General features: G+C 39.9%; 1 protein-coding gene across 4 annotated transcripts in view; it reads right to left on the bottom strand.

Annotated features, from left to right (window-relative positions):
* ANKRD36C (ankyrin repeat domain 36C) overlaps nt 1-10135 on the bottom strand; it is a 178317-nt gene extending 168182 nt beyond the window's left edge. For 3 of the 4 annotated variants that reach the window (XM_063594808.1, XM_063594805.1, XM_063594806.1), the window contains exons 1-4: nt 9291-10135; nt 5064-5178; nt 4725-4898; nt 223-329 (exon numbers count right to left, since the gene is read on the bottom strand). In XM_063594808.1, the coding sequence (XP_063450878.1) occupies nt 223-329; nt 4725-4898; nt 5064-5178; nt 9291-9487 (593 nt within the window). In that variant the 5' untranslated portion in view covers nt 9488-10135. The remainder of the gene's footprint in view (nt 1-222; nt 330-4724; nt 4899-5063; nt 5179-9290) is intronic. The other variant, XM_063594807.1, reaches the window with a different exon arrangement.
* Between the last annotated feature and the right edge of the window lie 3130 nt (nt 10136-13265).

Here is a 13265-nt window from a genome sequence, read left to right as displayed (position 1 = left end):
TATATAGAGAGATGAATCCTGCTATACACTGTTCTTTATGTTACTCAGTCCAAATAATTGTTTTTCTAACTAAGTGATGATCTGTGTTGATATTTCTCACTATATCCCAATAATTAAAAGCTAGTCTTCTTATTAATGTAAAATTTGTGACTTCAGTGACCGCTACCACTCTAAAATGACACTCAGGTTTAAAAACAACACAATAAGAACTAAGGTCTGTACCTGCCAAGATAATCAACGGCATTTATATTTGCTTTTTTCTTTAATAAAAATTCCACCATTTTCACTTTTCTTTGACTCACAGCAAGGAACAGTGGTGGATATTCATCCTGTAAAATAACAGCAACAATTTATAATCACAAAATTACATATTTATCAACTGAAATGAAAACCTTATGTAAGATCCTGTGAGCTTCAATATATACAATTGAAAGGTCGTAAGAGGTAGTCCCTTTCTTTTCCCTCCTCGGTGCTTTTCTATGTTCTGCTCCTTCCCCTGGAAACAACCTCCTCTGCCTCACCACAAGAACTCTGGTCATCTCCAAAACTCGCTTCAAACATTTCCCAGTTCCAAGAATCTTTGCTTCTGTCCCAGCATTTAGCATGGCATGTTTCAAGGATTTAATTGTTTCCCACCTGAACCAAGAGCTTCTTGAGGGCAGCAGCTGTATTTTTTTCTCTATGTCCTCAAACTCTAAGACACAGTAATAAATGTTTCAGGTATTTTTATTAATGATCTAAATTATTATCTATAGAGCGGTGTTTCTTAAACTATTAATATATTCCAAAGGATATTTACTTTACCAGAATTTGAACATTATACCCCAAAAGAGAGACTCCATGATCACCCATGTTTGAAAAATGTTACAAAACTGTGCATTATGTGTCTAGTATTTGAGAAATCTTTTGAACTTCACCTAATCCCTATTTGTAAATACTTATTTTGGAGAATGTTAACATTTGAGAAATGAGAGTTTCAGGGATACAGTTGTGAGAGCTTACCAGTAAAGGTGGAGGTTTCCTCTGGGTGACACACACTTGCCTCATTCTCTTCTATCGATGGTGTGAGAATCTCAGGTGACAATGTCAGGAGCTCCTGAGCACCTGAGCACCTGACATTGTCATCTGAGATTCTGACACGATTGACAGTTCATTTGAAGCCTATCTCTTTTTAATTCAGAGAGCCGGGCTCTGAATTAATAGAGATAGGCTTCGAGTGAACTTTCACTGCTTATTATTAAATAGTCCATGAGTTTTCTCTAGTAATATTTTTATCTTAGCTGTCAGAAAGCTCTGTATGAAATGTTATTCTCAATTACAATCTTAGGACCCTGATGCAAATATTTATGTAATTATAATCTTAGGACCCTGGTACATAACTCCTTTAAAAATTTATTTATATTCTAGTTTCCAATTAATTCTTACCTAACTTTTTTTATTTTAGGTAAAATATCAATCAGAAATAAAAACACAATGGCTTATCAATTAAAGCTCTAATAATGACTTATATGTATTATTTATAGCATAGTGAAAGCCACTAAATTATTTGCATCATTTATTTATTTATTTATTTATTTATTTATTTATTTATTTATTTGAGATGGAGTCTCGCTCTGTCGCCCAGGCTGGAGTGCAGTGGTGCCATCTCGGCTCACTGCAACCTCCGCCTCCCAGATTCAAGCACGAGAAATTCTCCTGCCTCAGCCTCCCGAGTAGCTGGGACTACAGGCGTGTGCCACCACACCCAGCTAATTTTTTGTATTTGTAGTAGAGAGGGGGTTTCACCGTGTTAGCCAGGATGGTCTCAATCTTCTGACCTCGTGATCTACCTGCCTCTGCCTCCCAAAGTGCTAGGATTACAGGCGTGAGCCACTGCGCTCGGCCAATTACTTGCATTTTTAGGAGGCAATGCTGAAGAGAAAAATATAATGTTGTCTGCAATATGCATAACCTATGCAACTATACCATGATTCACCTTAAAAAGCTTACATGCATTCTAATGGGAAGATGATTATTTATGGTATGTATAAAGATAAATAGTTTATAAAACACCACCATCTAAATTCAAAAGTTCAACCCGATTACCAAAGATTTATATAAAATATAGACTCTACATTTAAATAACTATAAAATGTCTTGAAAACCTTGAAATATTTACTAAAATATATTATAAAACAGGGCTTGTAAAGTCATCCCTACAGAGGCAAGGGAGATGACCTGAGGAAGTGAAGTACCTAGGTAGGCACAGTAGCAAAATGGAGACCACATGCCTCATAGAAAGGGGCAACCTCTGCACAGCATCCAAAACCTGAGATAGGCTCAAGGGACACCAGATTGGATTCTCGAATAGAAGCCTGGAATCCAGATCTGTGCACGAGTCTCCTAAACCTTCCATGTTGAGACAATTTATAGAGGCAAACTAAACACATCTATGGGACACATTTGGACTATAGACCTTGTATTTTTATATTTGCTATGGATATGTCTCCAAGGGATTGTATGTAAAGCAAGTATTTTCATGTAAAATACTTCCTTTCTTTAGTTTCAGATTTTTTTTTCCAAAATAGGCCCAAGAATGCAATAAAAATTGTTACTAAGAGTCATAATACCCACTTTGAGCACTTTTACAACATTCATTCATTTATAATTTATGTTTAATTTTCCCAGATTGTTCACCAAATGGATAATTAGTTCATAGGACTGCTGCAACTAAATTATTAAAATAATATTAACTTATAATTCTAGTTTCTATATTGTAACCTAATTTTTTTTATTTTAGGTAAAATATAAATCAGAAATAAAAATACAATGGCTTATCAATTAAAGCTCTAATAATGACCTATATGTATTCTCTGTATTCTTACTAACTTCATGGTTTTCAGTGTTTAAAACTGCTATCCTGATTATGCCACAGTTCTATGTACTTAACTGACATACTGAGGCAGTCCATAATAGAGCTTCAGCTTTAAAAAAAGGTTTAGAATTTCTTACTATTGTAATTGAGAGAACCCCGCTTTTAATAATGATGTATTGACCTAATCACCAGAATGATAACAAAGAGACTCAGAGTCCTGAAAGAGTCAGTCTCTACTTATTAAAAGAGTCCACAATAGCAAATTTCTAATGACCCTATGAATGGCAGTGAATAAGTGATGGTGGCAAAGAAAAGGTGTTATTCTCATGCTGATAGATACTGCAAATAATAGTCCTTTTCACTTCCCAACCACAGAGGTAGAGACAGGTAAAAGTCAGGCCAATATTATTGGAAAGGAGAAATTTAAAGGAAGCAGCACCTATCTCCAGCTCTTCTAGAGATTTTTTGTGTGTTTGAGATATGGGAATTTATATTACACTTATCTATTCAGTGGTTCTTAACCAGCAGCGTATCAGTGTCTCAAGAAATGTTTTATTGTTGTTGTTGTTGTGTTGTTGTTGCTGTTAGAGGCAGTGTCTTAATCTGTTGCTCTGGCTAGAGGCACCACCATGCCCAGCTTCAAGGAAATATTTTAAAACATACATGTCCAGTAATATTTAATAGTAAATATTAGATTTACTATATTAAAATCTTCAGGGGATATCCTAGACTTAGAGATTTGCTTTTAATTTCCCCAGGTTACTGCCATGCACAATTCTAACTGCGAACCAGCACAGTTGATAATCACTTCAGTCTCATCTCTCACTCACATGGCAAATTCCCTTTATCGTTTGGGATTTGGCCGAAAAGAGGAAAGAGCAAAAGATAGAGCCATTCACTGAAAACTTCATTTACTTTTCCTGGGTAGGGGTAGGGAAGAGACTAGTAAGCTCAAAATCCAACTTGATTTTACTATTTATAAGCTCCGTATCTCCCACCTGCCCATCAAGACATTCTGGACTTGAGAGTAGAGTTTAGATGCTTATCTGAGTGGCTGTTTCTGCCAGAATTGAATAATGTCCATTAATTATGTGTTCTTCTCTCTGCCGAACTGGGTGCTGCTTCATCACCACTATTCACTGCCAACCTGGTTTCCTCAGAGTCCTACCAAAATTGATCCCTGGGCAATTTCACAACTCACAAACTCTTTCCCAAAGTAAGAATAATCATCCCCAAAACTGAAGCGATCCTTGTCTAAACATATAAATTGAAAACAAACAACTAAACACACAAAAACCCTCTCCACAGTATTTTCCCTCATTACCTAATTTCCAAATTAGCTTGTGCATTTCTGATTGCTCTCCTTTTCTTCATTTTTCCCTCTTAAGCCTTTCCACAGAGGAATCACTTTCAAATGAAATCACCTTCACATACAATACTTGTCAACAGCAACAAGATGTACATTTATTGTGAAATTCTTTAATTTTCTTTGAAATTTAAAATAAAGCCTATTTATAAGGGCCAATTTTACTTTCCTGTGTCACTTCACACTGATTAGAAAAAGTGTAATTTAGTGGAAAAACACTTAACTATTACCTTTCCCAAATTCAGTTGTCATGAATTCCAAATTTATTGTAATTCATGTTTGTATAATTATTTACCGTAAGTGCATGAAAAAAAGCTGTTCCCTATAATGCTTCTTTAAAAGTTCCAATATTTAAAGTAAAATCTTAGACAGTTAAGGCATTTCAAAATATTTTCATTCAAGGAATGTTTGAGCTTCCAAATATGAAAAATTGACCCTTACATGTGTCAATGTTAAAATAAATGCATTTCAGATAGTTTGAAAATAACATTGGTTGACCTATACCTTGCTGCATTCTTCAATATTTGCACCATGTGAAAGAAGTTTTTCTATCATGGATGTATCTTCATTATACACAGCGTAGTGCAGAGCAGTCCTTCCAAAGACGTCCGTAATATTTGGATCGGCGCCATTTTGCAGCAGAAGAGTTGCACAAGCCCCCCGCCTCAGTTGTACAGCCTGTCAGTATTAGACCGAGAAACATGCAAATACTGAAAAATCAAAATAAACACTCCGTAGGATTTCCTACTAGTTATATGGTGGTATTCCAATGAGATAAATTCATTTTATCCTATGTACTTCAACCAAATCCATCTCATGCTCAAAGAGTCAGCTACTATGTACCTTGATCAGAGGTGTCCTGTCTTCACGGTCGCAGAGGTTAAGCTCACATTTTCTGGACACCAGGAGACGTACCATTTCCGGTTGGCCAGTGGCACAGGCCAAATGTAGGGCAGTCCTGTGAAAGTGACAGGACTTTTTAAAACATGTAACTGTAAGCATTAATTAGCATGTTATTTCTCTGTCTTCAAAACAAATATGTAATTTTCTTGTGAAGAAAGTACATTTGTTACCGCTTATTACCACATTAATGAAAGAGCAGGCTATTTAATAGAAAAGCCTTGGCTTTTGGATTCAGTTTAATTGGGGCTTAAAATTTACTGTAAGCTCTGTCACTTAGCTGTTATTTAGCCTTTCTTCGCTTCAATTTCCTTATCAATAAAATATATAAGAGAATAGTAGCTATCCCACAGAACACTGCTGTGATGCTTACATAAGAATCTATGCACAGCATTTAGAACACTTTCTAACACAAATAACAGCTCAATAATTTTTAGATGTTACTACTTACAAAGACATTTTAATTAAGTAAAATGATACAATCATATCTACATTGAGGTATCTATTAAAGATTAGATGTATCATTGTATTTCAGTCATTCTCAGATGCTCATTTTCTCACTATTCTCTTATATAAGCTACTATTCTCTTATATATTAACATCTCCTGACATTGGAATACTGTTTACAGTTCATTATTTATTACATTTATAACTGGCAACATTTTAAACATTATCTTAGTGATATATAAAGTAATGTGGCATCACCCAATCCGTGATGCCTTACATTAAGTGGGATACAGTTCATAGAACAGGCAGTTCTACTCATATAATTGGCACCTAAATAAAGTACTGTGGAAAAGGAAGGCAAAAAAAAAAAAAACAACAAATTTTTAAAACAAAGTAATTCTTACTTTAATTTTCAAAATAAAATAATCCAAAGAAAACTCAGGATTCAAATGAATAGGTATGGCTCATTTTTTTCAATACTTACAGAATGTTATGTAAATTAGGTATTTGCAATGATTAATAGTAGTATTTGAGACTGTCATAAGTTTCTGAAATGGCAGTTAAAAGTTATCTTTCACTATTTTCTAACTTCAGAATTGCTTTTGTTTAAAAAAAAAAAAAAAAAGGAATAAAAGATCCAATTGGGATTCAGTCCTAATGCTTCCATTTTAAATCTCAGCTTGCTCAGGCTGGGCAGGTAAACATGAAGTTGTTAAGGGTGGAAGAGTCCTGAGAGATGGTGGAATGTGTCTGCTACATAATAGGTATTCAGGTTATGCTTGATGAATAACTGGATTGAAAGAATGCATACATACAGTTGGGAAGTTTATTATGAAAAAAACATAAATTAAAGCAGTGCTTTTGGAATAGTGATAATCACTTATATTTGCTCAATTTCATTTTCATGAGGACACTGATAAACTAAAATAATTAATTTAAAATTGTTTGCTTATATGTAATAAAACTATAATAAAAACCTATTTATATACTAAAATCTATGCATAATAAAATAATCAAGCACAAATAAAAATATTCCCTCTGCCTCTGAAGAGGCTAAAAGTTCACAGAAGATACCAATAAACAAAAAAATAAAAATAAGACCAGGCACAGTGGCTCACACCTGTAATCCCAGAACTTTGGGAGGCCGAGGCGGGGGGATCACCTGAGGTCAGGAGTTTGAGACCAGCCTGGCCAACATGGTGAAACCCCGTCTTTACTAAAATATACAAAAATTAGCTGGGCATGGTGGCACACATCTGTAATCCCAGCTACTCAGGAGGCTGAGGTGGGAGAATCACTTGAACCTGAGAGGCAGATTGCAGTGAACCAAGATCATGCCACTGCACTCCAGGCTGGGCAACAGGGTGAGACTCCATCTCAAAAATAAACAAACAAACAAAGAAATAAATAATAAAATAAAATAGAAACTGAGAATTATTTTTTCTTTGCAAGATTTATATTTCTTCTTTTCCCAAGGATAATTTCATTAATAAAAAACATTTACTAGAAGTTTTAAACATGCTGATCATTTATACATCACAGATAAGAAAAAATATCACAATACCCCTGCCAGAAAAGAAGAAATGTTATATTTTGTACACATATTTGGCTTACAAACACCATAGATTGTTTGTGTGTATGTATAATCAAACCAACTTTTTTTCAGAGTACATCTTCACACCTCAACATACGTCTGTATCTACTGACATCTGCAAAGGTCCCATATTGTCCCATCCTATGGATGCACTGAAATTTATTGATAAATTTATAAAATTTATAAAATCCATTATAAGGGGTTTTCCAAATACATTGCTATTTTAAGCAGTGCTGAGAAAAACAAATTGCATGTATCTCTATTTCCTAGAGATATTTTAGTATAATGGAATTGATGGGTGAAGGGCACATACATTTTTACAGTGTGATACCAAAAAATTGTCTATTTGAAAAGTCATCAGAAATGTAAACTTTCAACAGCAGTATATGTACTGCTACCCTTTACCCTCACAAACTTGTGGATAGAAAATAGTATTTCATTCCTTTTTTAACTTAAATACCTTCTCCTCCCAGGAACACTAAATATTTTTTTCCCATGTGCATAGGTTGCTTGAATATCTGAAAAAAAAAAATGCTTTGCTCTATTTTAAATGAGAGCTCTTGTTTATTTGAAGAATTCTCTGTAAAATGAAAATCACTTTTTTATCTAATATGTATATACACATATTGTCTTTTAATTTTTTCTTATAAACTGAATTTTTTTTATTTTGCTAAATTGACCTTCAGAATGTGTGCTTGTGATATTTGTAGGAATATAAACATGAATCAATATAAGTAGGCATTTGTGGTTTTTTCTGTTATCTCTTTATTTTGTGCATTTAAAGTTTTTAATCTACATTCCATAACGAACTTATTTCTGTGACATAAAAATCTAGCCAGATTTCTCCAAATAGTTAGCAGGCACTTCATTTATGAGTAATTCATCTTTTCCTACTAATATGAAATGTCACCATTATCCAATTCTATTAGATTGGTGCAAAGGCAATTGCGGTTTTCGCCATTACTTGTAATTGCAGCAAAAACCGCAATTGCTTTTGCACCAACCTAATAAATTCTTACACATATTGGTGTGTTCCTGGATTTTCTAACCTGTTCCGTTCACTGATTTGTTGTTTCAGCTGTTAGTAAATAACTTGTGGAAATTAACAGCACATTTTCATATCTAGAAAGGCAAGTCTTTTTTGACTCCATTTCAAAAGTTTTCTTAATGTCGTCACAATAGTAAAAGACAGCATGAGTAATTCAAAAATGTTAACAGTTTGATAACTTTATTTGGATTATGTAAAATTTATAAACACAGAAAGAGCTCAGAACTTTAGAAAAATGTGTCTTTCTATTCAAGAACACAGACCATCTTCCCACTTCAAAGTTTCCCTCTAAGGTCCCTCAGTGAAAACCAAATTGACATAGGTGTCCATTGATATCAAATAAATATTGGATTTTTATCCAAAGAATTTTTAGTCAGGAAGTTGATATATTATGGAAATGATTTCTCTCATTATGCACCTTTCCATAATGTATGTAACATTATGCTTTAAAATGTGTACATTAAAAATAAAACGCTGTACATGCTGAATTTTATTAGTGAAATCACTTTAAAATGATTTATAAAGAAGCAGCATGGTGAGTGATTGGAAACCAGCTGAAGTTTTGTTTTTGTTTTGCTGCTTGTGAAAATGACCTGGGTGCTCGCCCCCGCCAAGGTTTCCGCATCCCAGGTGCGGCTGAGCCTGCCAGGAAAGAAAGTCCAGCCCCTTTGGTGACAGGACTCGCCCCCCTCACCTCTGCACCCCTTTCCGCCACCCCATTCACCTCCACACCTCACCCTCACCTCCAGTCCTCTATCCCATTGAACCCTCACCCCATCTCCCCACCCCACACCCCCTAACCCCCAAGCCTTCATTCCGTCCACCTCATTCCATTCACACCCCCACCCCATGCACCCCCTACTCCCCACTCCCATCCCCCAACTCACTCCACACCCCGCCACCCCATATACTGCCACTCCCCAGGCCCCGCTCCACTCACTCCCACCCCAGCCGGGCACCCCTAGCCCCCGTCCATACCCCGAGGCCCGGACCATCCGCCCCGCAGCCCTCAGCCTGGAAAGGGGTACTTCTCCACATCCACAGGCCTCCTCCCGCAGCCCCGGCTCCCGGCCCCCATTACCTTTCCTTCCTGTCTCTCTTATTGATGTCATAACGCGTGAGCAGAATGAACTTCAGTTCCTCCAGATCACGATAGAAGACAGCTCTGTGGATCCCCTTCAGATGATACGGTTTAATGGGGTATTGGGGAAATAAGAAGCCATCCGAGCACAAGCGGTCCCTGAGGGTGGGCCACCTCTTCAGCTCCTTGTCTTCCATAATGGTCGGCTGCAAATTGTAGCCTGCAGCCGTATTTCAGCTCGCCTTCGGGGATCGCCGCCTTCGGGGATCGCCGCCTCCGAAGAGCAGCAACGGGTAAAGCAGTCTGTCCACGGACCTTCGCACAGACTCTCAGCGCCTCCCGCCTCTCCGCAGAAACGCCCAACAGAACGGTTAGAACCAGCGAGCACGCGCACCTTAGCCGGCCCTGCCCAACAGGCCCGAGGCAGAGAAACCGCCCTAGCAGCTCTCGCGCGCCCAGTGCAGGCGGCGGTTGCTGCGGAGGTGCCGCGGGCTGGCGGGGCTCCCTGGAGCGCGAGGCGCGCCCTGCCCCAGGGCCTGTTCAACTGTCGCCCGCGCGCTCTTCTCTTCCACAGGCTCCCGACGCTCGGAGCCCCCCGCGCTGGGCCCTCTGCAGCCCAGGGATGGGGTTGAGTGGTGCTTCTCCTCCTGGTGCCACCGCTGGGCCCACAGCCCGACATCGCCACTGCGTCGCCCCCGGGGTCCGCGCTGATGGGTGCGAGGCGGGAGGACGGGATCCGGGGTTGCCACAGCTGCAGCCAGCGCACCACTTGCAGGCGGCACTGCAGCTCGGGCTCCGGCGGGGGCGGGCGGGGCTCCCGTGGGATGGCCTCCTGGGCCCTGAGTGCGCCCCCATCCGGCCGGAGGGTGCGCGCCTCCTGCACCCCCGGCCGAAGCCCGTGCCCGGCGCTCCTGCCGCAGACTGCCTGACTTGCCGCGGCCAGGCTGGCCCCGGGGTCCGCGCGGCTGGAGGCGCAGGCCTGGTCGGGGATTCCCAATCCTCGGGGATCCCTGCTCCATGTGCTGGTAGCGGCTGCAGCTGCAGCGCCCGTGGGCTGAGGTGGCTTCCCGGAGCTGCGGCCGGCCAGCGCCCAAGGGCCCACAGGCTGCGCTGCCCTTGCCAGCTGCTTCTGACCCGCGCCCAGAGCGCAGGACCTGGCGCTTGGCACTCTGCAGCCACCGGGATGAGGCTGAGCGCCGGTTTTCGGCCTCGTGGCGCCGCTGGGGCCACAGCCTGACTTCACCACCCCGTCGCCCAAGTCCTATGATGGGCAGGTGTGAGGAGGGGCAATCGGGGTTCCCAAGGCTGCTGCCTGCATGCCACTCTGTGAGGAAGTTGAAATACGTGATCTCTAAGATTCCTTCCAGTTCTTCACCTCATGAGACAAATATAAATCAAGTAACGTTCGTTATTGTGATTAGAAAAGCTGCATTTACACACGTTAGCCACTAGATGGGGACGTGCGATTGTTACAATGCTGAAGGTTTCCCGTATTTCTTTATTTTTTATTTGGCCGCTAGAGGGCACGCCTGCACTGCACTTAAAGTTGACTACTTTTAAGGAAAGACAAAGGAATTCTTGGATTTCTCCATTTTCCTCATCACCTGTGCTTATCAGAGAATTCCAGGGGCAAGCTACCCTTTCCAATTCATCACTAACTTATAAACAAAATTCTAAGGAGTAAGGAATGCTTCTTACTTACTTCCTATAACATACGTAAGAATGAATGCTCAAAATAAAAGTAATTTATTTAAAACTTGTGTTGAGTAATTATAACTGCAAAATTTTTGCTCATGTTTTTCATATGCTGTTCATTTGCAAATTATTAGAAATCTACATATTCTGTTCATCTCAGCATTATTTATAACAGGGAAAAATTAGACACTAGCCAAAAATCTAAAAACAGGGAACAGTAAGGAAAAAGCAAATGGTTCTTTAAATCATCATCACTAAAAGTGGTTGTGACTTAAAATAATGACATAAAAGATGCTTCTACGTTGTTGAGTAAAACATCAAGATAAATTTAAAATTCTATTTCAAGCTTAACATATTCATTTAAAAAGAGAAAAGAAATTTTAGAGAGTTTATCTTGTTGGATTATCGGATGTTATTTTTCTCTTTTTAATGCCATATACTTTTCAAATTTTCAGTGGGCTGGTATTACTTTTGTATTTAAAAAAGAAAAATATAAGGAAAAAGAAACCTGCCACACACTTTCTAGTGGATTTTACTGATCAGTCATCTCTGTATTTCTGGCATCAGCAAACTGAGCCAGAAACTCAGTGCCTCCCATTTCTTTCTTTTTTTTTTTCAGACGGAGTCTTGCTCTGTCGCCCAGGCTAGAGTTCAGTGGCTCAAACTTGGCTCGCTGAAACCTCTGCCTCCCCGGTTCAAGTGATTCTTCTGCCTCAGCCTCCCAATTAGCTGGGATTACAGGTGCCTGCCACCACACCCGGCTAATTTTTGTATTTTAGTAGAAACGGGGTTTCACCATCTTGACCAGGGTGGTCTCGACTCCTGACCTTGTGATCCACCGGCCTCGGCCTCCCAAAGTGCTGGGATTAACAGACCTGAGCCACCGCGCCAGGCCAAGTGCCTCCCATTTCTTGTATTCACCTTTAAAACTCCTGCAGTGAAGGACTCCCTCCTCCCTCATCTAACCTATTATGTGTGTGGTGAGTTCTGACTATGATATCATTCCTGATGTGAAACCGAAGTCTCCCTCTTCTAAGTCCATCCATTGGTTCAGTTCTGCCTTCTGACAGAGTCCACGCCAGACTTCACATTTCTCCCAATCGTCTTTGTCCTACAAGGGCTTTCTATTCTTCAAGCTAAAGAGATACCAGTGATTCCATTCGTTCATTCAGTTAACATTTAGGGGCCACATCTTGTGCTATGTCCTGAGATTTGCCAATGAGCAGAGCTCAGAGTATTGAAAAGACAAACACATACACCAGGCATTTTACTATGCTGTGTTGTGTGCATGACAGGAGCACACAGGGCATCCAGGCACCAGTGAGAAGGGCCATTCACCAGACTTGAGAGGTCAGCAAAGGTGCTCTGAGGAAACACCTTCTAAACTGAGAGCTGGAAAGAGTGAGACAGGAAAGCAGTAAGAGGTAGCGTTCTGAGGAGGAAATCTCCGAGGTGGGACAGGGATGCGTGTGGAGAGAATGCCCTTCCCATCCCCACTCTTCATGAAGTCTCTACTCTGTCAGGGTCTCTCTGCCCTGTGAGCTGCTTGAGGACAAAGACTGTTTTATAAAAATTTTTATTTCCTCCCTCTGTCTTCCTTAAACACCTAGCCCAGTGCCTGGAACATAAGAAACCATAATGAATTTTTGTTAGATGAGTGAAGAGTGCTGAGTAGAGCAGAAATGTCACATGCCTCAGTTTAAATATGGGTCATCTGTTTTCTTTCTTTTTTAACATAGAAGCCAAGACTTGATGATCTCTTACAGCTTCAAGATACCATTAAAGATATAATCATCCTCATGTACTTGAGCTTTGTTTTCACCCATTATGTTATGACTGCTGTCCATTGTTCCATGACACAATTCTCCATCTTTCTTCATTTTCTTCCATTTCAATTAACTCATTTATTTCCATATGGGAATGGAACATGTAACATAAAATCCACAAGTAAGACTTCCCAGATCCTCAGCTTCTTTCTCTGGCATTAGCCACTGTTTCTAGTTTCATGAGCATCTGCTATGGTTTGAATGTATCCCCTCCAGAAATCAAATATTACATATGTGATAGTATTAAGAGGTGGGGCCTTTTGGAGGTGATTAGGCTATAAGGGCTCTGCCTTCATGAATAGGATTAGATATGCTTAGAAAAAGGCATGATGGAGGACGTTAGACTCCTTTTGCCCTTCAGTCTCCTGCCATGTGAGGACACAGCACTCCTCCTCTCTGGAAGACGCAGCCTTCAAGGCGACATCTTGGAAACAGAGACCAGACACTCACCTGA

This window comes from Pan paniscus, chromosome 12 (genome assembly GCF_029289425.2).
Source record: "Pan paniscus chromosome 12, NHGRI_mPanPan1-v2.0_pri, whole genome shotgun sequence".
In the NCBI taxonomy this organism is placed as follows: domain Eukaryota; kingdom Metazoa; phylum Chordata; class Mammalia; order Primates; family Hominidae; genus Pan; species Pan paniscus.
Note: the sequence above shows the minus strand (reverse complement) of the source record. Positions and strands in the feature narration are given on the sequence as shown.